The sequence below is a fragment of the Zonotrichia leucophrys genome, chromosome 1A (genome assembly GCF_028769735.1).
Source record: "Zonotrichia leucophrys gambelii isolate GWCS_2022_RI chromosome 1A, RI_Zleu_2.0, whole genome shotgun sequence".
Classification (NCBI taxonomy): domain Eukaryota; kingdom Metazoa; phylum Chordata; class Aves; order Passeriformes; family Passerellidae; genus Zonotrichia; species Zonotrichia leucophrys.
This window is the reverse complement of record NC_088170.1, coordinates 5,191,740-5,216,495: the sequence shown is the minus strand read 5'-3', so window position 1 is coordinate 5,216,495 and position 24,756 is coordinate 5,191,740. Positions and strand designations below refer to the sequence as shown.

Genomic DNA, 24,756 nt, shown 5'->3' with positions numbered 1-24,756 from the left:
TCTCTGAGTTTATTGTCATCAGCCGTAGCAGGGGCGAGATGGAGGGAGGGGAGGAACTGTTCAGCTCGGTGCCTTCTCTTGTAACCTGTGCCTGACCAATCTACCTCCTCAGGGGCTGTGGGGAGCTCCTCCCGCCCTGGCATCTCCTCAGCCCTCCTCGAGCCCCTGGGCTCCTGGCACCCGGAGAGGGATGGCAGCAAGGGCGGGATGAGGGAGAGAGAGGGACTGACAGCAGCTGCCCTTTCTCCACGATGCACTGAGAGCAATGAAAACCTCCCGAGCTCCTTCCTCTGGGTGTTTGGGAGCAGATCCTGCCTGCCTGGCGGGGTGACTCCTCTGCACTGTCTGTGCGCGTTCCTGTGCGTGTGCTGCTGCCATCGCAGATGTACCCCCAGCTGTCACTTCACCGCGCACAGTCGCTCCCTCTCCCGCCTCTCTCTCTCTTTCTCTCTCCCCTTATTTATTATTTACGGAGGATTACAGTCCCTTTCCCACGCTGTCATCTCGCTGTGCGGCTCCCCTGCCCTCCACGCGAGGCCAGAGGCTGGCTAGGGAGGGCTCCTGCCAGCTAGGCTCCAGAACAGAGGCACTTTCTGCTGGATTTGCTTTGGGATTGTACCGGGTTCAGAGAGCCGGGAGAGCTGCCATTCTCACAGGAGGGTCCATTCCAGCCTGAGAGAGGTAAGCAAAGCCGTTTCCCTTTTGGATTTCCCCCCATCCCCGGCTAAGCGAGGCGAGCGGAGCTGCCCCGCAGGCAGCGGCTCCCCCGGGGAGGGGGCGGCAGGCAGGGCAGCGCTGCGCGCCGGGCGGCTCAAAGGCTCCCTTGTGCCAGACAGACGGACAGGGGAACGGCAAACCTGCTGCAGAGCTTGTTCCTGCTGCTTCCAGCCCAGCCTCAGTGCAGGCAGCCGGGAGGGAGCAACTTCTCCCGGCTGAGAACAGCACCGGCAGCTTTCCTTGCACCACCGGTGCGCCTCTGAGGCTGAGCACTCGGAGCTGGGGTCACCCCGTACCTGGGAGCTCCTGGTGAGCCCTGACTTCTGTCTGCTCCCCGGGGCTCTCACAGGGTCAGCATGAGAGGTGCCACCCTCCTGACTTGTGATGGCTTTGCTGGCTATCATTTTGGACTCAGTAAGAACACCCTAAAATGGAGAAGTACGGACCCAAATCGAAGAGGTTCAGCACTCAGTGCACAGCTTTAGGAATGGGGGGGTGGATGTGGATAAGTGTGTGGGGGTGTGTGCTCATGGACATGACCACAGGACATGAAGTGAAGCATGCCAAATCACAAGCAGAGCCAAAAATAAGTCCCGAGTTGCTTTCAGCATCTCTGCAGGCTGAGCCTGTGATTTCTGAACTTTTGGGTGGAAGGCAGAGCACTGAGGAGGGTGGGTGAAACAGAGCACAGAGAAGCTTCACAGCCTTTTCCAGCCCTGACTGGGAGGAAAGAGTGAGAATGAGGTCCCAAACGAGCCGAGGAGAAGCACACTGTGGACAGGAGTTACATGTAAGTGTTAGCCTGTCTGTGTCTGTGTGTGTTTGTGTGCATACATACACATGCACAGACACGTGCACACACACACACACATCCCACACAGGGCATGCTGCCCCCTCCTCCCTCTGCCTGACCAGTTTATTACTGTCCCTGCATCTCCTGCTAATTAATAGTGACATGTTAAACTGGAGCTCTCCTGATTTGGGGAGAGAGGGTGTTTGAAGCTGTTGCTCCAAGCAGGTCATGGCCAAGCTGTGCCCCAGGCCCACCACGTGGACTGTCAGGTAACCTGAATGTGCCACATCCAGCACAGCCCTGATGGGAATGGCGGTGGGCAGGATACAGCACTGCTCTGCTGCCAGAGTCTGACCTGCCACTCAAGGGTGGAGAGAGAAATTCAGATCTCATCTGGGGAAGGACCAGAGCTGCTGCTATTGCAGGAGAAGGAAACCCTTAAAAGACAGGGGAACCCCTGAACACAGACAGCGACTTGTCCCAAAGCAGGGGACCTTCCTAGCAGTGAGGAGAAGGGAGTCTTTCCAGAACTGCAGACCATTTTTTCTTCTGAGCTTTGTGGCTCAAATCTGTGGGGGGGCAGGGGTGGATTTTCCTCTAACTGCTGTGGGCAAACAACATTTGCAAGGGAATTATTCCACATGAGCGAAAGGCTTGCGGGAGTTGTCTCCCTGTCAGACATCAGTGCTGCCCCTGTTAGTGCATCCTGTCCACTTGGAGGAATTATGGTAAATCCTGAGCAAAGGGGCTGCTGCAAAGAGAAAGGGAGGAAGCCTTCTTATGTAATTTTTATACCAGATCATAGCTTTACCCTTTCCTCCAGCAAAGTGAATGCCACATGCTAGCAAGGTGCACTCTCAGCTCAGACATCTTTAAGAGTCACTCCAGCTTCCTCCCCTTCCTCTGGCATTTTTTTAAGCCTCATGCAGAAAGGATTTTCTAGGCTTTTCTGCACCACAGAAGCCTGATGAAGGCAGAGCTGTGTGTCAGCAGGGCTGGGAGGGTCAGCATAGGGCCACAAGGATACCTGGACAGAAGAATTCAGGGAGCAACAGAGCCTGGAACAGGATGGGGAGAGGCTCGAGCCTGTGGGAGGGCATTTCTGGGTAGTTCTTCCGTGACTTTTGCCTGTTGCTGAGTCAAAAGACAGAGCAGGCAGTTTCCTTCACTTGCCATGTTTGGTTACAAGCAGCTGCTTACACTGCTTGACAAGTGTCCCAGTCCTGGGTGGCTCGAACCATAGCTCAGATGACCATACTGGGATGCTCCGGCCAGCGGGGTAGTGCCTCAGCATGCTACACCATGACACACACTCAGTTCTGCCTGGAAAGAAGCAGCAGTGGGAGTTCTGGGATGTTCCTCCTGCTGCAGGGAAATACCTTGTCACACATACCCTATTCCTGCTGTGGCTTTACCAAAACGCTGGCTCACAGTAAAGCTTTCTGTGATTGAGGGGATGATAACAGCAAGAAGATGTGCATTTTTTATCCATAAGCTAGTTCAATTCCAGACTCGAGACAGGGAAGGAAAAGTTGCTTCATCTGTGAGGGGTTGGATTATGTGAAATATATTATTGATATTTCAAAGACAAGCAGTTGAAAGTTAGGAAATACTGGTACTGGAGGCAGTGTGCTACTGACTGGTAGGATCACATACTATTTTCATGAGCTGCTTCATTCAGGGTACTTGGCTACATGGTGCTCAAGGAGTGAAGCAGGGGGCTCTTTTTTTTTTTTTTTTTTGGGTACTGCAAAATGTGTGTCTCTTTTATTTGTTTACTGCCTGCCAAGCAAGCCCTGCAGGCAATACATCACTATGCATTGTCTTATGCTGTTCTGGAGATGTTAGCAGCTCCAGTTGCCTGTATAGAATTTATGCTCCTGATGAGGCAAGAGAGAATGGTGGTTTTCCTGGCTTTTGAGGGGAAAAGAGACTTCCCCTCTTAGCCACACAGCGAAGGAGCAGCAGGTGCAGGACAAGGGCCTGGGACCTCTTGGCTCTCAGTGCTATTGAGCCCTTGAGATTGTACCAGTTTGCTGGCTAAGCTGCCAGCATTTTGGAAAACAGCTGTGAGTGTTCAGCAGTTCTGCAAAATGGCCCCCAGGGTCTCGTGCTGGGCACCCGCAAAATTAGGAATGTACAGACTGTGGCCTCCTGCCAAAACTGTGGTTTAATATTTAATTCTGACCATATAAAAACAGCCTTATTTATTACAACATCCTCATTGTTAGCTTGAGTATCATGTGTCCTTTGCACTGAGTATGGGACAGGGTTCTGTGAAAAAAAGAACTTGTTTGGGTGAGCATAGGCAGTGCTGTGCTGCATCCATGCAAGTGGCTGAATGAAGGTTGGGCAAGTATAAGCTCACATTTAAGTCCTTAGTTTTGCAAGCCTACTTTATCATACTATTTTATCAATTTTTTTCTTCCTTTAATGAAAATAACCATTTCCGTGTTATATTTTTATTAATGGGGAAAAAAGAGACTGTCTATTATTTATGCTCTGCAATGCCCTATGCCCATCACAGGAAGAACTGAGACTTAAATTTACAGCAATTTGTGTTACTTTACCACACAAAGTCAGTATTTCTTGACTGACAGCAAGAAAAGCCTGGAAGTTTTTATTGGAAGCCATGTGCTGCTACCATGCTCCTCCTCACTTCAAGGAGGCTGGGAAGGTTCCTTCCCCATGAACCATGCTCTCACACAAGGGATAAAGAAACAAGACCTCATCATGAGTCTGGAGATGAGCTGTTAAAGGCAACTTGGCTTGGCATTCATCTCCTGGTGAGACTCCCTAGTGCCAGCACTGCCCAAAGCGACTTTGCTGTGAGGTACCTGAAGGTGGGCCCTGCTCTCCACACCACTTCTAGTGATGTTGATGGGATGTGACTTTGCCATAAAGGTATCTTTTCTGTGGCTGCAAACCCCGTAGAAAACTAAAGTCACATCAAATTTGCAGACCTTCCTCAGCCTCGGCAAGCTCTGCAGCATGAGGCTGGGATCTGTGTGCTAACCCAGATGCATCCAAAGATCCTGGCTGGAGCTCTGGGTTGTGAGAGCTGTCACCACGTCTTGTTGAGCTATGGGCAATGTTCCCAGCTTGTAAAAAGCACAAATGTGTCCCAGGGATCTGCAGGCATCCCTGGAGCTGAAGGCAGCAGCCCAGATGCCATGCAGTTTGTGTGGACTTTGCAGGGCTGCCCCTCTTGGATGCTCTGGGAAGGTGATGGAGCAGCAGAACAGCTCCAGGCTCTTACAGGCAGCACCAACAACCTTGTGCCACAGTGGCAACCAAAGTGGCAACCAAGTGAGGCAGATTCTGCAAGTCACTAAGGCAGAAAAAGGTCTCCTTCAGAGTCCAGTACAAACGCACTGTGTGGGAATGATGAGAGGCAGCCTTTCCTCAGGAGCTTTGCCAGGAGCTGTGTGCATGCTGGGTTGCTGATCCCCTTATGATAAGGGCTGAGAGGATTTTTACTGCCAGCATCTTGTGCTCTGCCCACCACTGTGCAGGCATGGATGGTCCCTGTCCCTCTAGACATGGCCAGGGCACAGCCTTGTGACATCTTAATTAAGTTCTTCCATTTTTCCAGCGTTTTCTACATCATCTCTCTCCTCCTGCTCCAGCAGCCAAAGTGACAAGCCATGACCCTTGCAGTTCATTTTGGGAGCCTGGCACCCAGGGAAGCACAGCCAGTGAGGGGAGTGAGGAAAAGGGGCAGCAGCCTCGGTGGCAGCAGTTATTCACCACGCTGGCTTCGCCACCAGAAGAAAGAGTAACAAAAGTCAAGCATAAGGAAGGCCAGAGTACTTCAAAATGCAGGCAGTGACAAAAGCAAAACCAGTTTTTGGGCTAATGCAGAAATGAATGATGGGAAACAAGCATGTGTGGGGCATTTTGTGTGCAAGGCATCACTCAGGCCTGCAAAAGCTTGCCTCATTTTTGGAATGAGAAACCTCAAGGAGAAAAGGCTCATGTCTGAAGTGCCTTGACCCCCATAAGATGTAACAGGGGTCTCTTGATATTGATCTGGAAGCCCCTTGATTTGGCAGTCTGGTAATGCTGTTCAATGGAAATCTGGCCTGGCTCTGTCCAGGGACAGAGCTTATAATGATTAAAAATGTACATTTTTCTATCTTGCTGCTAAATTGATGCACCTCCATCTACTACTCTGTTAGTGTAAATGTATCTCTTATCTCAGACAGGCTGGCACCTTCCCTCTTAAAGATCTGCTGCATCCTTTGACTCTAAGTAAGAGACCCAGGGAAGGTACTGGGCCATGTTAAAATTTTTGACCCCTCAGAGAATCCTTCACAAATGTGGGCCCATACACACCTTCCTTCTTGAACGCCACCCAAATAAAAACAAGAAAGAGAATACTTTGGGATTCAGAGCACCATCCAGCCAAGAAGTGCAGAAAATACCTGTGAGCACAGTAGTGATGGGAATGAGGACCACAGAACCAGGATTCTCCCACCAAGCTGTCTTCTCTGCCTGCAACCTTTTCCTGGTTGTACCACCCACCCACACCCCCAGGATAGGCTTGCCAGGAAGCAGGGAGCAGCATTTTAAATGCCAGTGAGCTGGAGGATGCTCGTGGGGTGTAGAGGGGGAACTGGGAGCAGAAGGGTGCCTCCCTCAGACCTGCAGTCCTTCTGTCAAGGGACTGAGCAAAAGGATTAAAGGCCTGAGCTACCACTTACCATGGGATTAACCCCTGCAGGAAATTAAAGTTGTAGGGAAGGCTCTTCACTCCACAGCTGAGAGAATGAGAAAAACTGGGATCTGGATTAGAACTGGCAGGGCTGGTGACAAGCCACCACCCACAGCCAACTGTTCCTGGCTGGATCAGAAAATGTTATCTCAACCTTCATGTAGAACCCCCCTCCACATCTCACTTGGTTACCAATTTTTGCCAACAGTGTGAGAAGAACAAAAACATCACCCTGTGGCAAGAAAAAGAGGAGGAAACTGGGTAGTCAGCTCACGTGTCCCTCCTCTGAGCCCCTCTCCCACTCCCTCACCCGCTTCCCTTCTCAGCTGCCTCCGCTCTGCAGGCAGGAAACATGCACGTGGTCTGTCGCGTTCCCTAGGACTTGGAGGAGATGCTGGCACACACATGGCTGGATTTCTTCCTGTCAACTGCCCCCTCAGCTCTCCTCCTGCTGCTGCTGCTCTGGGCCTCCTCCATATGCCACGCTTTTCGCTGTGCTGGGACTTTCCTGTCACTCCTGGTTGGATATCCCGCTCTCTCCACCTGCTTCCACAGCTTCCCAAGGAATTCCACATCCCCACAGCAATCTGGGTCTTTCCCAGCAGTGCTACCCTCTGCATCTCCCCTTCCTATGCTCTGTATTTCTCAGAGGATTTGCTGAGGCTTTATGCCCATGGTTATTTCCAGCTCCTCCAGAATTTCCCAGTCTCATTATTGTGCATTGGTCAGGGAGGCTTGGGATGCAAATAGTGTTTTCTGCTTAAGCTGTGGAATGAGGAATCAAGAAAACTGGCTTCTCTCCTGTTCTTGCCACAGGCCCGTCAGGAAACTTTGGGAAAACCTGGCCAAAAATCTTTTATTCTGTGTAGCTTTGATAAGGCCTACAAATGCTCTCTGCAGGACAGGACAGCATTTACAACCCCAAGTGCAAACGCTGCACTTGACAGCTTTGAAATCCTCCGTGAGTGGGGAACTGATGTGGACTAATGATGAAGTATCAAAAGCAAGACAGCTGAAATTTCTGCCAGCCAAAATCAGCCAGTTTTACCTGCATCATTTACCTTTCCATAAAACAGGGATAAAGTTGATCTTTCTTGGAGGGTTCTGGGGAGGCAACATTTTTTACCATCAGCTCATTTTCATTTCAGAGGTGCCTCCACTGCCAATCCAAAAATCTGAAGCTTTTTGACCTTTTCATATCACAAAGGGTGAGGTTTTTATTCATATCAGGCCAGGAATGTGGCAGAGTCTTTTACAAGACCAAGTTTTACACTTTTTCTGCTTGCTTTACAGCTTTCTGGATGAGGTGTTTTGCTTAGCTGTGATTGATCACTGCAAGTCAGAGGGCACAATTTCTTCTGCAGCTGGGTTTCTTGTATGAATTTAAAATGTGCTTTCCATTGATTGTGACAGCACAACACTAATGAATCCTGAACACATGTGTTAATACATCAGCAAGTGCTGCAAACAAAGCTGGGAAGCTCACTGGAGCAGTGACACACACTGGATGTTTCCACAGCATTGCTGAGCTTCCCTGCCACCTCTCAGTGTTTTTGCATTCCAAAGAGACAACAAACAGGGGCTGCCACTGAGACAGTGTCACCTCTTGGGATCAAAAATCTGCACAACTAGCAGGTCTATTGGGGACCTGAATGGGTGAGGTCTCCATGCCATCTAAAGCCACTTGTGGTGTGGCAGACAGGCCACACAGATTATGTGTCTCTGCTGCCACTTGCCCCACCAAGGACAGTGAAGGGACATGCACAGAACAACATGTGCTAGTCACTAAATGCTGGGGTACCACTGTCCCTCTCCATTATGGGGTGATAGCAATAAAACATGGATCCTAAAAGCAACAAGGAAAGGGGAAGGAAAGAACATAATCTCCTTAAAGCGTCCTCCATGCCCTCCCTCATGCTGCTGCTTTTCTGATAAAGGCTAAAGCAATTCAGCATTGGAAAGGGGAAAGGGACTTTGCCATGAAGGAGATGTGGGGGAGGGAGGAAAGTCTGTGCACACTTTCTGATAATTTATTGCTGGCATCTGTTGCAGTCTCTGCTACCTACCCTTGTGTAATATAGGTCACCCACATGCCCTGCCAGTGCTCATAAGCCAAGCTGTTAACGGAGTCTGATCCCCCAGCCATGATCCAAGGGTTAGTGCTAGGGGCTTGCAGAGATAATCAGAGACAGAGCTTGCTGGGCTCTGTCTCTGACAGTGTCTCATCCCAGTGACACAGTCCCCTGTGTCTCTAGTCTCAGTGCTGTTGTCTGGAGAATGGGATAGATTTATCCACCTACCCAGAGCAGAAGCACTACTGGCTCTGCTTCTGGGGGTCATTAAACACAAAATAGCACCACCTGACAGCTCCTGAAAGAGCCATTCGTAGAGCACATGGCAAGCTTTGGATAGAAGGTGACACAGAATTAGGAAGAATTACTAAGCCAGTATGTGGATACAGTAAACTGAAACCCTCCCTGCTCTTCTAGCATGCTCCTTGGGACCCTTCCCACAAAAAATACAGCTTTGGGGTGATACTGCAAACATGACTGGTGTCTGGGCACAGAGGAGCAGGCACAAGGCAGGAATTGTGCCTGCTGGAGTTTTCAGGCCCTGGCAAGCACTGCGGAGTCATTACAATCCCCTCTGCAACCCCCAGTTCCCTGCTCAATCTAATTAGGGGAATCCTCATTAGAGAGTCCTCTAGAGTCTGACAGCAGGCCAAATGTCCAAGTGGCACTTCAGCTCGGTGTATTTTTGGCCACTGGAGCCCATGGGCCAGAAATGGATGATTTCATTTTGTTGCCTTGAGCTGAAACTAAAAAAGTTGTCTTTTGCTGTCCTATTTGAAACAGTAATAGGAAAAGGCCATCACCAGCCCCACAGGCAACGCTGTTTCTCAAGAATGTGCAAAGACATTCAGCTCCAAGCACATGGAAGAAAGCTCTGGCCTCTGTGCCCCATGGACAACAGGGCATTCAGCTGACATGCTGCTCTAGGGAGAAGGAATGATCTAGAAAGCCCATGAGAAAGACAAATGCCTGGTTTGTGGAGCCCTTGAGTGACTTCAGAGAGTTCAGAGCTCCAGCAATGCTGACCAGCCTTCAGCCCCCAAAGCCAAGCAATGCCAGGCAAGCTCAGGACAGACAGCACGGTGCCTCTCTTGCTGAGCTGGGGACATACAGGGAGCATTCCTAGGTCTGTCAGAGTCCTGGCTGCTGGAAAAATCCCTGGCTGTCAGGCTGAAAGCAGCCAGACACATCTGGTGCTGCTTTGGAGAGGCTGGAGGTGTGGGCAGGTGCTATTTGCCCCAAGATTACACATTCCCAATGCTGCATTGGCAGGGAGTGCAGTTGGCCTGGCGCTCTGCAGAGCAGAAGGCATCTCTTGGGCCACAAGAAAACTGCTAATTAAGTCAGAATTCAAGACAAGTCAGAGGAAACCTTTAAAAATGAAACTCTTAAAAATCCTCTCTTCCTCCTTGCTCTCTCTTGACTGTGGAATATTAATCACTAAGGGTATAATGTTCTTATGGGCAGTAGATGCGTAGGAGAAACTGGGTTTTTTTCCTGGATCTTTGGAATTAAAATTTCTCCATGAACATACTTCAATGTATAGATGCAGAAGCTCATTGACCCTCACCTTTCAGCAGCCAAGAACTTCCATGTATTCCAAATCTACTGCTCTGCCACCTAGGCATATGGTGTGCTTGGAGAAGCAGGCAGCTTTGTGGAAGACATGGAGGTTAATAAATATGGGTTACAGAAGAGTCCCTGGAACATGTGCAAGCCCAGCTCCGTGCACACATTTGTAGATGTAAGCTAGGTTGGTGACTGTGCATTTGTACATGTAGGTAGCTGCTTTTAAGTCTTGGGAACACGTGTATGAGTGCACACAGGGTGGCTGCTATCTATGGAGTGGGGAGTGTGGCATATATGTGACATGCTTTAAAATAATCTCGGGTTTATCAAGGCCCCTCCATCTCAGTGCATGTTGCAGTGCAGGAGACTGACATTAAAGCCTGAACAGGTGTTAATCACTATGCACTGTAATAAATTCTAAACATAGGGAAAAGGCAGCTTATTTATACATGGCTGCTCCTCCCACCCTGCACTCTCTGCTTGAGCCTTGGTGCTGCCTGAGGGAAAGAGGCGCCTGTGAGGTACCAGAAATGAGTGCAAGAGCTGGACTTGCCCTGCTGGAGCACAAGGAGCCGGGGGTGGACCCTGACCCTGTCCCCATCCTCACGCCTGGGTGTGCCAGCCCTGCCCTGCCCTCAGCCCCCATCACTGCCTGGGGACAGCCTGGATGAATTGCACAGAGCACTGGGAGAGACACCAGTGCCTGGCATGACTGGGGGCTGAGGGGACACCACAGAGGGAAACAATGTCATAAAGCACCCAAGGAAGCTGGCTTTGTTTTTCTTTTTTTTCTTTTTTTTTAAATTGCTTTGCCCCCCTAATTGGAACGAAGCCAGCTGATACAGATGGGGTGTTACAAAACAGAGCCAAAAGGCAAGAGCACAAGGAACAGAGCTATCTATAACCCTGACAAAGTTAGATGGAGTGAAGGTGGGGAAGAGGGAAAGGCAGAGCATGGCAGGCGGCTGCCCCTGATGCTGAGAGCAAGGACGTGATCATTTGGCAACGGGATTTGGAGCTGATCGACTGGCGCTATCCAGCAGGCAGATAAGGCTCTGTGGCTGTCAGCTTAACTCTGCCGTTTATTCCAGTGCTGGAGGGAGTTAAATAGAGCACACGGAAAGCTGCTGCTGGGGACTGAAAGTCAAGCAGGGAGAGGGAAGGAAGAGGCTGTAATTGGGCAGTGTCCGGGGACTCGGGTGGAAGTGGCTGCAGGCAGAACCCCTCCAGGTAAGTGCCTGCAGCTTTTCATCCTCCTTTTCCATATGGACAGGCGGGGACAGGAGACTTGAGGGGCGGCATTTAGGATGGAGAGGTTTCAGTGGGGGAGGCTGAAAGTCTCCTCGGTCAGGGCGAGCACAAGCACCAAATGGGGACAGCTATTTGTTGCAGCTTTTCCTCCAGTGGGAACTGCAGAGAAAGGGTTCCAGCTCAGTTTGGGGAGTGGGGGGCTGCAGCGGATGAAGGCTGAATTGGTTTCTGTACTATGAGAGGTGTTTGGTGCATTGGCATTTAGGTAAATGATCTAAACAGCCTTGTAAATGTGCTAGCCTAGGTACTGAACCTGCTCGCAATTTTCATCAAGATGCTAATTTTAATATTTCCTGGTGGTTTACATTCCCATATAAAATAAATCAGTCTGGGAGCCTGGGGGAGGGTAGGCACCTGCACGTGTGTGGGGACAGTGTCCTGGTGGCAGTGCAGCACCCAGCTAAAACAGCTGCTGTGGATGTTGTCAGAGCCCCTCAGAGGGGATGGAGGATGGCTTATTTTTGTACTCTGGTTGAAATGTGTCCATCTATGTGCTGCTGTGACTGTGGGTGGCACGTCAGAGAGTACACAGGGGGACAGAAGGATTTGTGATGTTTTCATTTTTCCTGCCTCCTTGTATCCAAAAGGGAAGCGGGAGGGAAGTTGAAACCTGTTGTCAGTCACTTACTGTCAGGGGAGAGTTTTATGGTCTTTGGGTTTCTAATTAGACTGAGGATTTTTCCTTCTACTAATTAAGATGCAATTCCTCTCTTTTCAACACTCCCACTCAGTCTCCCCCGCCTCAGGTCCTTCCTTATCCTTCTCCTCCGAGGCTCGCTCGCTCTTCAGCTCCTGCAGTTGCTGCAGTGGGAAATCCCCAAGCTGAAGCGGTGCCGCTCTAGCCACCACATCCATTTTACCTTAAAGCAGACAGGAAGTGCTGGTAGGGAATACGGCACGGGGGGTGGGGGCCGGGTGTGGTGGAGGGGGGAGGAGGAGCGGGCAGAGAAGCGGCTTGGCAGCCGCTGGTGCCCAGATCGCAGCGAGCCTGAGCCGTGCGTCAGGCAGAGGATGCACAGGTGGCACCAGCCTGCGTGGGGGCGACGGGGATGGGGCGGACTCTGCTGCCCTGGCAGGGTCACCTTAGCAATTCATCAGGTTAACCTTGAGCATGAAGCTAATGTAGCTACCATGGCAGGCTGTTCAAGCACAAACTTCTCTCTGGCACTTAGGTGAATCAGGTTTTATTTCTGCACCGCGAGGTTCAAAGCGAATTAATGTTGTGCCTCCTGAAACACCCTCCATTTCTCCTCCAAAACAGAAGTGATGCCTCAAAGGCAAAACCCTAATTGGGGAGGGGAAAGGGCAGCTCTGAGCTCAGCACCCAGGGAAGTGAATGTCCTCTGCCCAGCTCTGCTTTCCCTCTGCAGGACCTGGCAGGCAGGCTACAAGGCCATTCCCTCTCGCGGCGGGGCCGAAGGCCAGGCTGGCTGTTGGATGTGAAGGCACGCTGGAGAAGAGCACGATGCTGCCTGCAAGTGCTGGCCACCGGTGGAGGAGCAGGTTCCTCATGAGGTGGCAGGAGGCTTGTCGTAAGTAATGCCTGCTCAGGTACCAACTACAGCATTCCTGTTTGTCAAGGGAATGGGAAGAAAATGGGTCACATCAGGGTTAAGAACAGGGGAGAGGGACAGCTAAGAATGGAGATGTTTGAACTAATTCCTGATTCCTTTAGAGGCCAGGCTAGCTGGGAGGGAGAGTGATATTCTAAAGCTGAAGATGGGCTTAAAGTGGGACAGCGAGTGATGATTGCTTCTGAATTCCAGTGGGCCTGGCAGGTGAGAAACAGCACGACAGACACCACTGCACAAAGATCCACCCTGAACATGCCTCAAATCAGCATCCTATGAGCTGCAGGCTTCTCTCTGTGCTTGGGGTATTACACAGGCTGCTGAGCAAAGCTCTTCACAGCAAAAGTCATAACAGATTTTAGAGGGAAATGCAGGATGTGAAGGCAGAATTCTCCTACTGGGCACTGCCACATGTAGTGAAAATCAAGGAGTAAATAAAGAAGCTCTCCTTCAAATTAAATTGTTAACATTCGGCCTGTGCATATTCCCAGGGGGCTGGGGCAGCTGCTGCAGCACCCCTGAGTGCAGAGCAGGCACTGCTAGGGTGATGTGGGGCTTTGGGAATTTATCTGCATCTCAGAGAAGTATCTGGGGACCACAGCAGAGTAAAGGGGACCCTTGGTGAGTGTCCCTCACTACTGCATGCCCAGGCACAAGTAAGTCTGTGCTTTCCCTTGCTCCAGTCCTCCTGGTCACATTTGGAGCTGCAGCTGTAAGCTGGGGGAATGACTTCCTTCTCCAGAAAACAAACATCTTTGTAATCCATCCTCACAGACCAGACTGTCTAAATTATTTATTATGAACGCTACTGAGTCTTGACTTAATGTGATATACCTGGATAATCTTTCTGCCACCTACTAGAGTCACCAAACACCCCACAAAGTAACTTGATCTTCCCTAAACACAAAACCACTTATTATCCATCCTTCTGTAGGGCTGGAAGACAGCTTCAAGTTTTGTCTATTGCTTCCCTGCCTCTCCTTCCTGTAGAGCTGCATCTTCACCAACGCAATGAATTCCCTGGCCTCAGCTCACATCCTCATGGATGTGAAATGAAAACGAGATCTCTTTTCTGTACGGTTTTAGTAAAATATTTCCAAAAGCATACAGCAATATATGGGTAACAACAAGACATTTTTGGCATATCCTACAAGCCTGGCACAAATCCACTTCCTGAACATAACCACAGCCAGCTGCCTGAGGCTGTTCCTGCCAGCCACTGCCAGCAAACACACTGGTGGAACCCCAGAGCCACCCAGGCGGCGCCGCAGGCGGCCAGGCACTCTGAGAGATAAGCACTGAGCAGAATGCCACCTGGATAGCGTTACACATGGGCTGCTCCTGCCTTTCTTGGTGTACAAAGCAGCTGTTATCTCATCATCACAGCTGCCAATCTATTATTAATACTGGGCTTTTGTTAAGCATCCAGGAAAGGACGGGGTCACTTGAATGACTCATTGCTCTTTCCCTTCCCCACTCTGGCTCCCATTCTTTTAATTCCCTCCCTACAACAAGAGTGTGACATATTCTGAACAGAATTAAATATCAGCCAGCCAGTCAGTACCTGTGCTGCACTAGCCCATTGGCTATGATCTACTTTCATGGCAATTTCTGCTGTGGGCTCCAGCCTCGGCATGACAAGCAAGCACAGAGGTGGTCTGGGTAAAGATCTGTCTTACATTTCACCATAAGGGTCCATAATTCTCCTTAAAAGAGCACATTTATTGGCATGGCCTGGGCTGATGTACACCTGAGATCTCAACTGTAGGACAGTAAAAAATTATTGAAGAATTGCGAAGACAGATGAAATAAGAGAGAATTGATATATTATCTCTGAACATTTATCCCTTGGTCCTTAATGAAGTCATATAGCTTAGGATTCAAACAGGATAGTTTTCCTTAGACTACCAGTCCACAAATCTGCCAATTCCCACAAGGATCACTGGGAACACAAAACTTGCCCTGTGCAGGATGAGAGGGTTGGAGTATGAAGGCGCAATGCTGACAGAAGCAAAGATGCTATAAAAAAATGGGCTGGGGGTCAGATTAAACTCTAGAGAGTGGCACAGGGGAAGAGAGGAAGAGCATGGCTGACTGCAAAGCTGCTCCAGGCAGAACTTCTCCACAGCATGGGTCTCCTCTGGTTCTCTCTCTTGTGGCAATCTTTTCACAATTCCTTTAGGATTAAGAAGTAAAACACCTGCTTGTTGGCTCCTTGAAGAAAAAAGCAGGACAGAAGAACCTGGCTGCCAGTTCAGGAAGGCAAAACAATCAATGCACCCCCTTTAGCTACCATTCACCCCCCAAAAGACTCTACCAACCCAAGTGACTGCCTTCTCTGAAGAAAAGTGAGAAAGGGAGAGGACAGGCATGATGTACAGACAAACCTGCTTCAGTTTTAGTCAAATGCTCAAACTTGTCACCTTAAAAACTGCGAGGGAGCTGAATTTGCTTCCCACATTGAAGAATAGTGGAATTCATTGTGTGATCTCAATTCCACAAAAGGAACTAAGATGAAGGATGCAAATGTTTTACATAGTCTGCTTAAACATAACTCCCACTCCTCTAATGACAAGAGGCACAAAGCTTGCTTTCTTGCTGATAATGCTTCTTTGTCACAAAAATGAGAGTTTGAAAAGCCACTGGCTTCCAGGGAAGGTTGGTAACTAGTGCCCTGGTGCCACTGGCAGGATCTGGAGCCATGTCTGGAATCCACAGCAGCTCTAAAAAATGCTGATTTGTGATTTGTCCAACCTTGAGACAGTGTATGAGAAAAGGTGTGTGTGTTAACCCTTTTCCTGACACTGCTTTTGTCAGTTACCAATGTACATCTCTTTTCCTCATTCCATTGCTGTGGGCCATTTCAGTCAGATGTAGTTTAAACTGTTCTTTGCATGTCTGTTGTCTGCCCAGTTATGACCATGATTCAGGGTTTGCCCCATGATTTGACTGTAGTCCAGAGTGTGTCCAATGTTCTTAATTAGAAAAATTGCTGGATCTGCACCCAGTTACCACCTCTAGTTGGGGGAGGGTCACTGGTCACTCAGAGATACTTTTGGGGCTCTTGCTCTGGGATTCAGAAACTGCTTTGAGAGCAATGGCAAGTACCAGGTGTCCAGTGATTTAGGGACTCCTTGTTACTTTTTAGCAGTTGTCTTGGTCATCCCTTTGTAATGTAATGTTATTCATTAAAAAGTGGACACACTGTGAATATGGTAAGCAAATGATACCCTGATTTAGAGTCTTATATCTGAGTCTTATCTATCACAAATATTAGGATTCAAACTGCAGGAGCACATCTGAAATGTAGGTTGTTTTACTTTTCATTTTTCTTAAAAGCTTTTTAATAACATATCTGTTTGTGAAAAATTGGAACTTCTTAAATATACCTGGTCCCTCCTGTCTCTACCCTGACTGTTTAGAAAGAGCTGTCCTTTGTCAGAGGTGTCACCTCCCACCACTCTCTGCTCCATTATCCTCTGACAGGTACCAGTGCTCCAGTATCTGTTGGCAAAGCCTGCTGGGATGCACTGTTCTGACTTTGTTGTGAAACTGGAAGGGTATTTACTTGCTTGTTCCAAAAAAAAAAAACAGGCTAAGAGGAAAGTCATGCTGTCAGGATGCAGGCAGGGGTAAAGCAATGTAGCTGTGAGGAAACTCATTACACTGCAGGGCATTGCAGTGAAGAGCCCTGCTGTGAAGGTTGTGTTGTAGCTGGTGGTGGGTGAGGATGGGGAAGCACTCATCTAATCCATGCCCTCTTCCTTCCCTGCTTTTCACCTTCCAGTGCTTGGCTGCTGGCTCTCACTATGTGCTGCTGAGTCCTTCTTTGCTTGTCCTTCCTCCTGCAAGTGTAACAGCGGCAACCTGGAAGTGGACTGCAGTGGTTTGGGCCTCTCTTCCATTCCCTCAGACATCCCCACAAACACCAGGACCTTCCTCTTTCTCAACAACAAACTCAGCATCCTGCCAGGAGCAGTGTTTTCCAACCTCTCTGCTCTGCAGAGGTTGGACCTATCCAACAACTTCTTGGACCAGCTCCCTCAGAACATCTTCAGTGACCTGGGGAACCTCACAGAGCTGCAGCTGAGGAACAACAGCATCCGGGCCTTGGACAAGGACCTGCTCCAGCACACGGCCCTGCTGCGCCAGCTGGATCTCTCCATCAACGGCCTGGCCCAGATCCCTTCGGGCATCTTTGACGATCTGCCTGCCCTGCGCTCCCTCTCCCTCAGGTCCAACCGCCTGCAGAGCCTGGACAGGGTGACCTTTGAGCCTCTGACCAGCCTGCAGCACCTCCAGGTTGGGGATAACCCCTGGGAATGCGACTGCAACCTCCGGGACTTCAAGCACTGGATGGAGTGGTTCTCCTACCGAGGTGGGTGCTCGCGTGCGCGAGGGGAGGCAGGTGGGGGAATTTTGGTCTTCCAGGAAAAGCAAGCAAAAGGCAGGCAGGGAAGAAACAGGAGCACGTACAAGTGGCAGGTCAGGCTGACCTGATGGACAGGTCTCAGCCAAAGAGCATCAGGACCCTGCTACAATTCAGCACCACTGCACCTTCATATGGCAACACTGCCACTCTGTGAAGTCCCCAGCAGCCCTAGATTTCCTATTTCCTTGTTTTGTTTCTAATCTGAACTATTACCTGGTTTTTTTTTTTTTAATCTTGAGAGAATAAAGAACTTTCCTCAAGTAAAATTAAAATTTTAGGATTATGAATTCACCTTACTCTTTCTGCTAAAAAGAAGAAATGCTTTTCACACTTGGAAATAACCATCCCATTCTCTTTCTTAAGATGAGAGAATTAGAAGTCAGATTTGGCTGTAAAGCATCAGGTTTGCTGCCAAAAAAAAGAACACTAGGAAACAGTGACACTTAGGAAAATCACTGCAACTCATATTGGAGAACCCAACCTACAGCTCAAATTAACAAGCCAGGCCCCAAATCAGAATGGCTATGAAATCATCATTTCAAACCGAGCCATTTTTGACAAGTTTGCATTTCCAGATTTTCCTTGAAACACAGAAGACTAGAAAGGTACATGTCACTTATCAGGAATGCTGATGGGATGACATGCTTTCAGGAGCTGCACCTCAAAGAAAGATGGCACATTTTACAGGAGTGAGGATTGAAGGCCTGACCTTCTGTTTCTGGAACCAACGAGTAGGAAAGGGTCTCAAATCATGCGGATAGCAACAGTCAGCTGTCACATCCCTGCTGATCACAGCCATGCTGCAAGGAGATTATCTCTGCCTATGGCTACACTGCAGTCTGAAATATGCATTTGTGTGAGCAGAATCAAACAAGCACACGAGTGCCACTTTGCACTTTTTTTTTGGATTTGTTGTTTTTTCTTGACTACCATATCACAAAGTCAGTGGAAAGCACGCAGACATAACTTTGCTTTTTTTCCTCCCTTTCAAGGAAATTGCTCAAACTCACTCAAGCATTTGTTTCAACATCTGTCATTATTTTCACAGAGATGGATTAGTTGTCAGAAGATGGGATGTGTATCTGTTGTTTTTTTTGAGAAGGTACAGCCTGCTCCTATATTTTTGCTTTAATTTCTCTTTTTCTAAAGTGGTTCTTCTGAGACTTACATAACTCACTAAACAGTATGAGGCTGACTTAAATGGTTTCAGAGGGCTTTCATGTCTTGGCCTATTCAGATATGCACCAGGAGCTCTACTGTCAAACCCAACCTAGGCAGAGACTTACTGGCCAGCTGACATGGTTGAAGCTTCTGCAGGGAAAATACTTTAGCAGGTGTGAATGGAGGCCCATGAGGATCTAACCCTGATCCTCTAGCTGAGGATCTAACCCTGCTGCCTGTGCATGGGCATGGAACTGTGATTGACTCCTGTTATCTCTGTTGGAACAGGTGGGAAAATCGACCAGCTGGCCTGCACCCTGCCCAAGGAGCTGAAAGGAAAGGACATGCGGATGGTGCCCATGGAGATGTTCAACTACTGCTCCCAGCTGGATGATGAGAACAGCTCTACAGTGCTGGACAATACTGGCCCACCTTGCACTAAAGGAAGCCCTGCTCCTTCCAAATCTAAATCAGGCCCAGAACCAGAAGTGGAGCCCAGTGTGGGATGCCCTCAGAAACAGCGGTACAGGCCCGTGAGCGTGCGCCGCGCCATCGGCACTGTGATCATTGCAGGGGTGGTTTGTGGCATCGTCTGCATCATGATGGTGGTGGCAGCTGCCTATGGCTGCATCTACGCCTCCCTCATGGCCAAGTACCACAGGGAGCTGAAGAAGAGGCAGCCACTCATGGGTGACACAGAAGGTGAACATGAAGAGCAAAAACAAATCTCTTCTGTGGCGTGAAACTGTTCTAGGAAGGAAGGGACAGCGATGAAAAAAGGTACCTGAGAGCAGTCAAGCATGGGGTCCTCCCAAAATACATCTTCCCAGACAGACTGTGCTATTGCTCCACTCACCCAAGTAGTACAACATGCTTCTGGGGGGTCAGGGCACCTGGCTCAATTTCTTTTCCTCTGCCCCAGGCCCATTTTGTGCCCTTTCACCCTTGGGCCCTCCCAGACAAATAAAGTAGAGTCAGACCTCGAGTGCTTGCTGTGCCTCATGCCCTTGCACAGAGTTTCCCTCACATGCCTGCTGCAAAGGCAGCTGGCACCTTCTGGGACCCTGTGTCATCCTCTCAGCTTCGGTCCTGAGTCATCCTGTGTCCTGTCAAGAGTTCTGTGCAAACAGAGAGCAGCTGTGTGGGGAGCAGGACACCAGAAGTGTCCATGCCTCACCGTTAGGTCACTGCTGGTGTGTGACACGAAGCTGCTGCCTACCCTACAAATCAGAGCTGCCAAGATTGCATCAGAAGGGAGGCAAGGTCCCTATGGCAGGGTAACAGTCAGCGGTATATTTCTCACTTTTAGAGGTGGAAAGATGTCTGTATCACCCTAACACACTGCCAGGGAGCACAGTGTCCCTCTTCTTGCTCCTGGCCAAGTCCAAACCTTTGAGCTGGCACACACATCATCTGCTGCAGGTGCACAGCACAGAGTCATCCTCCTGTACACACACACACTGACTCATTCTGATCCCAACACACACACACAGAGCCAGTCCCAGTTCCAGGCATCCAGGCACCCCAGCTGCACATGCAGAGCTATCACTCATGCCCATGCTGACCTGCCCTCTGCATGCAGCCATGGATACATCCAGCCACTTTACCTTACCCTGATCATAGTAGTGTGTATCACCTTCTGCTTCAGACAAAAAACATGCACATGTTACTGAGGAGTAACAAAAACATCTCAGCCATAGTGCAGAGCCAGTGGGAACTGGCAGAAGAGGATGGAGAGAGGCAAAGCTATTGAGATTCCACCAGTCAGTGGAAATAAGTACACAACATCAAAAAAAAAGAAAGTCTGTTCTTATCTATTTCATGTCTTCTCAAATAAATGGAGAGAGTAAGGATATGAAGCCTCCATTTAGAAATGTTTGATTGGCAGATCAGAAGTGGGTCATCAGAAAAGACTGGAGGAGGAGGTGGCTTACCAGGAGCGTGAGCCGTGCTGAGTAGTGTGAGCCTAGGGGAAGGTGTCAGGGGAAGAAGTCACACATAGTCACCCAGGAGCTGCCATGGCTGGCACAGGGGCCAGCACGGTGTGTGGAACAGGGTGATGCAGCCAGTGTGACCAAGAAGAGTGGGCAGAGGTATGGAGGGTCTTGAGGTGAAGGCTGGAACCTGGAGCACAGTGTGGCACATGTGGGAGAGCCCAGGAAAGGTCTGGCACAGAAGGCAGCAGAGCCCACATGCACTCCCTTCACCATCATTGGGGTGTCCAGTGACACCCACAGCTGCACCTGAGTGTGGTCACACACACTGCTGTGCACACTGCCACTGTCACATAGGGTGACTTCCCCCAACCAGATTTTAAAGCCCTCAGACTGCAGTGCCTCCTATTAGTCTTAGCTCATTCTGACCTGACAGGGAAAAAAAAAAGTGAGAGGGGAAAAAAAAAAATGAAAGGAACTCGACATAAGGACTCATTTTGTATCACTGGAAGTGGGATAAAATGCTGTCTCCAGGGGAGAGCGCACATTGCCATGGTAACCTGCTCTAACCCGTCACAGCGGGTATTCCTGGGCGAGGAAGATGACACCGGAGGTCGTGCATCCACTGTGCCTGTGGATGGTGTGATCCCTGCCATCAGGAAACAAGCTGGCAGCCAGCCCAGCCTTGCAGGGTGTTTCACTAGCAACCTGTGTTCAGAGCCTCAGAGCCCTGCATGCTCTGCAGGTGCACCCTGCCAGGGCACCTCACCTCTTCCTTCCACCTGCTCCATCTGAATCCCAGTGCTGTGGGACACCTCACAGCCCTCCTGCTCGCTGTGGCTGGATCCCTGTGGAAGCAATGCACACCGGCTCCTCACTCCTTCTGGTCCCAGAGAGGTGGCTGTACTGATCCGTGGGCACACAACACCATTAATCAAAGCCTGGAGTGGCAAAATCCCTCCTGGTCTACCCAGGGTCACCAGAGCCAAGGAGACAGGGTGCTCTGGACTGTTTTAGCATGGGGCAGAGGAGGATGTTCTTCAGGAAAGCACAAGACCAGGCTGCCACAGAGGAAGAACTGGGAGAAGCAGTCAGCCCGCCCACCAGTGCGAGCACACACTTTCCTCCCGCTTCCAGCACACTGTGGGGAAGAGGAAGCAAAGGAGGGGGGCTGGTGAAATGTGAGCAGGAAGGACTCTTCCCCCATGCACTGTACAGCCACTCCAACCATCCCATCTGCTCCAAGTGTCGCCCGATCTGAAGGGCAGAACTGGCGCACTGCAGACTCCATATGTGTGTTATTGCTGTTCCACATTCCCAGCAAGCCAGGAGCAGACTCTGCCTGCTGGATCCAAACCTCTCCCCAAGCTCCCTCTCAGGGGAACCTCTCCCTTCACCATACTGGACTCCGCAATCATACTTGAAATGGGACTTGAGTCAGAGTGGTATATTTATAGATCTATATTTTACTTGCATCAAATAATGGTGACATATTGCACAAAACAAATGGGATCTCTATGTGTGTGTGTGTGTGTGTGTGTGTGCGTGTGTGTGTGAGATAAGAGAGAGACTGTTTTTAAGGGAATAGACTAGAGGTGAAATGAATGGGAAGAAGGTAGGGGACAATGCAGGGGTTGAGGGTGTGAAATCCTCCTTTCCCTGCACCTTCCCTGTGACTTCCTCCTGCCCTGACCAATTTTTCTTTGTTGCTAATAATATTTTCTATATCCTGTGTTGTGGGGCTGGTGATGACCTTGCCCATCCTTTCCTTTTTTTTGTTTTAATTTATACGGCAGAAAGTCTGGATTTATCTCAACCCTAGACAAGGGACTGCTATGTTTAGCAACCCACCCAGGAAAGGGGAGAAGTGAGTGTTGCTGGGAAACACGAAGGCTGGCTATGAGGAGTCCCTCTGGAAAGCAAATACTCTGGCAGGATGAGGACCTGTCCTTCTGCATGCAGAGCAGAGTAACTGGGCTCACTGGGAAGTGCCCTCTTTCATGGCACTGTTTGCTAACAGGCTCTTTCTCTGCTCCCCAGCACACCTGGAAATCAGGCTGCCCTGGTGTGACTGAGCTGCTGCACTGCCCACAGGCACTGCAGGGAGCACAGCATCCCCAGCAGGCAGAAACACAGCTCTGTGGGATGCTGGATACAGAATGAGACCCAGTGCTCCTTGTGTGCCCAGCCAAGGGGTTCCTCTGGTGCGTGGGGACAGCAGCTCCTGTTGTCCCTGCAGGTGCCTCAGGAAAGGGTCCTCTGGGACTGCCAGGTCCAACAATGCCAGGGTGATGTTGGGCTGGCAGGGCCACCAGGAACAGCCCTCCTGCTCCTCCTGCTCCCCTTCCCCACACATCCACCTGTGGGACAGGTAGGCACATCCCTTGCAGGGAACAGATGGCACTTGTAATTCCTTTTTCTTTTTTGTTACTGTTTGAGGGAGAGCGACAAGATTTTCTAAAATGATTGAATGGAGGTTTCTTTGGCATGAGACAGAAAATTTTTAAAGGTATATTATATTTCTGGCTTGTTGTTACAGAATAATAATAAAGAATGTATTTTCCTATGTTCCTTCTTGTTTAAATGAGATCTCTGATAATAGCATTCACTCTTTCCCTATCCCCTGCAGAAGCAAACACCACGGGGGCACAGCCAGCCAAAGGAGAAAGCCCCTCAATTCCCACAGATATATTCTTGTCTGTACACACAGTTTGGAGAGAACATGCACAGACACACATCAGTGTAAGTCAGGGTGAGGCTCTAGGGCTAAACACACAGTAGGTGAAGGTGAGACCCTAAATCTAGAAACACACACAGAATGCTCCAGGGACACAGCCAGACAAGGGTGGTTGTATAACAAGGATAAGATACTGTGGCAATCAGCTCATTACATAAAAGTAGAAAGGGCCAAATTAATCCCTAGTGTAAGAATGCAGGAGCCAATGGAGTTATATTCAGGTCAAATTTGGTTCCAAAAGCTTTTTTTTTTTTTTTTTTTAATTAGAACATAATGTAACAAATAGGGAGCTATGGGTTCCTACATCTCCAGCTTCCTGACCCTCTTGAGCAAGGTTATTTGGAAATGGATGGAAATTGCAGTCTAATCCTATTGCACCCCAAGTACACAAGCTGCTACCCCTAGAGCTAAAAGAGTCTCTCCACCAGCTGTTCCCTGGTGAGGTCTATCACACACAGCTAAGAAGTTTAAATTCCCCACTTGGCCACTTTCAGTGCTAAGCATACACAACTCATCACATTCCCCTGCTGTAAGAATAAGCTCATCCTGACGCATGTGGAACCACGCAGGATGTTAAACCCACCGAGCAAACCCCTGTGCCACCCTGCTCTCACTGCTGTACTCTGTCACCCTGCTGGGCTCAGGCTGATCTTCAGAGAGAAACTGGGAGCAGAACCCAGCTACTCTTAATCTGCTCACAGCTGAGGCATCTGTTCTGCTAAAAAGGTATGAGCTGCAGGAGAATCACCATTATTGTTTAATAGCATGGTGTCTATGACACATAGTTTAATCTCATTCTGCCAGCTAGGTAGAGGAGTGCACGCAGACACTACTCAGCAGTTCACATAATACCAGAAACACAGAGCAGAAAAAAAGCAAAGCCAACACACTCATCTGATGACTCTGGGCTTTTTCAGTTCATGAACTGTCTGGGAGCAGGCTGTGATTTTCTGCAATTATTTATTCTAATTTGATTACTATTTGATATTGACTAATGTATTTGTCCTGCTTACATACCTACTCATCCACACATATAACACCCTATATAATAACCACGTAATTCTGTACATATAGCAGGTAAAATATATAAAATAGGATTCCTCTTCAGCATCTTGTCCATTAGCAGCCCACTGTGCTGGCTTGAAGAGGGTTTGCTAGCACTGATTGGAAGCACAGGTTGGAGGGTCAGCTTCTATCCTCCAACCAGATAAATGCAAGCCCTGGCACAGGATTTCTGAGGGCCAAAAAGACTTCCCTCCAAGAATAATGGGCAATACAACAAGCATTCACCAATGAATGGAGTTACAGAATGAAATGTGAGTAAATAAACATTCCCTGTGTCATTCTGGGGTCCTCTCTATATCTGTCACAGCCCTGGAAACCTGGGACAAGGCAGCACCCTCCCAGCTCTTCTCCCTTTAGAGAAAGGGGAAAAAGCAGCCAACAAGGGCCAGATCTGTCTTTCCCACAGTTCTGCTGCAGGCAGGCAGAGGCCATGTGCAGGGCACCTGGAGACAAAGAGAAAGCAAAGCATGGTGCTAATAATAACTCTGCCTCGCGTGGAGATTCTGGGCCAGGACAACAACGTGCTGCTCTTTGCTTGGGGCTCCAGGCAGAGATTTGCCCCTTCACATTTGCTTTTTCTGAATCCTAACTTGGGAATAAACTTGTTTGTTAGCACAGCTGCAGAAAATCAACTCGGAAAGGGCACTGCAGGAGTGAGAAATGCAGGTATTTAGTTT

General features: G+C 49.3%; 2 protein-coding genes across 5 annotated transcripts in view; one reads left to right on the top strand and one right to left on the bottom strand.

The window, feature by feature from the left end:
• CACNA2D4 (calcium voltage-gated channel auxiliary subunit alpha2delta 4) overlaps positions 1-24,756 on the bottom strand; it is a 119,628-nt gene that overhangs the window by 27,294 nt on the left and 67,578 nt on the right. The gene's annotated exons all lie outside the window — the stretch shown is intronic.
• On the top strand, positions 6-22,846 carry LRTM2 (leucine rich repeats and transmembrane domains 2). Of its 4 annotated transcripts, XM_064735995.1 has the most exons (6): positions 177-681; positions 10,960-11,098; positions 11,911-12,062; positions 12,550-12,711; positions 16,538-17,128; positions 18,632-22,846. In XM_064735995.1, the coding sequence occupies exons 4-6, from the start codon at positions 12,645-12,647 to the stop codon at positions 19,084-19,086; spliced, it is 1,113 nt and encodes a 370-aa protein (XP_064592065.1). In that variant the 5' UTR covers positions 177-681; positions 10,960-11,098; positions 11,911-12,062; positions 12,550-12,644; the 3' UTR covers positions 19,087-22,846. The 4 variants fall into 4 exon arrangements, with proteins under 4 accessions (XP_064592056.1, XP_064592065.1, XP_064592072.1 ...); XM_064735986.1 differs by lacking the exons at positions 10,960-11,098; positions 11,911-12,062 and having other exon boundaries at positions 6-681; XM_064736002.1 differs by lacking the exons at positions 177-681; positions 10,960-11,098 and having other exon boundaries at positions 11,899-12,062.

Bases quoted from the DNA above. Each gene is read 5' to 3' on its own strand.
- LRTM2 (XM_064735986.1), top strand. From the start codon at position 12,645: ATGCTGCCTGCAAGTGCTGGCCACCGGTGGAGGAGCAGGTTCCTCATG. The intron at 12,712-16,537 runs GTAAGTAATGCC...TTCACCTTCCAG, and splicing joins GAGGTGGCAGGAGGCTTGTC to TGCTTGGCTGCTGGCTCTCA. The intron at 17,129-18,631 runs GTGGGTGCTCGC...CTGTTGGAACAG, and splicing joins GGAGTGGTTCTCCTACCGAG to GTGGGAAAATCGACCAGCTG.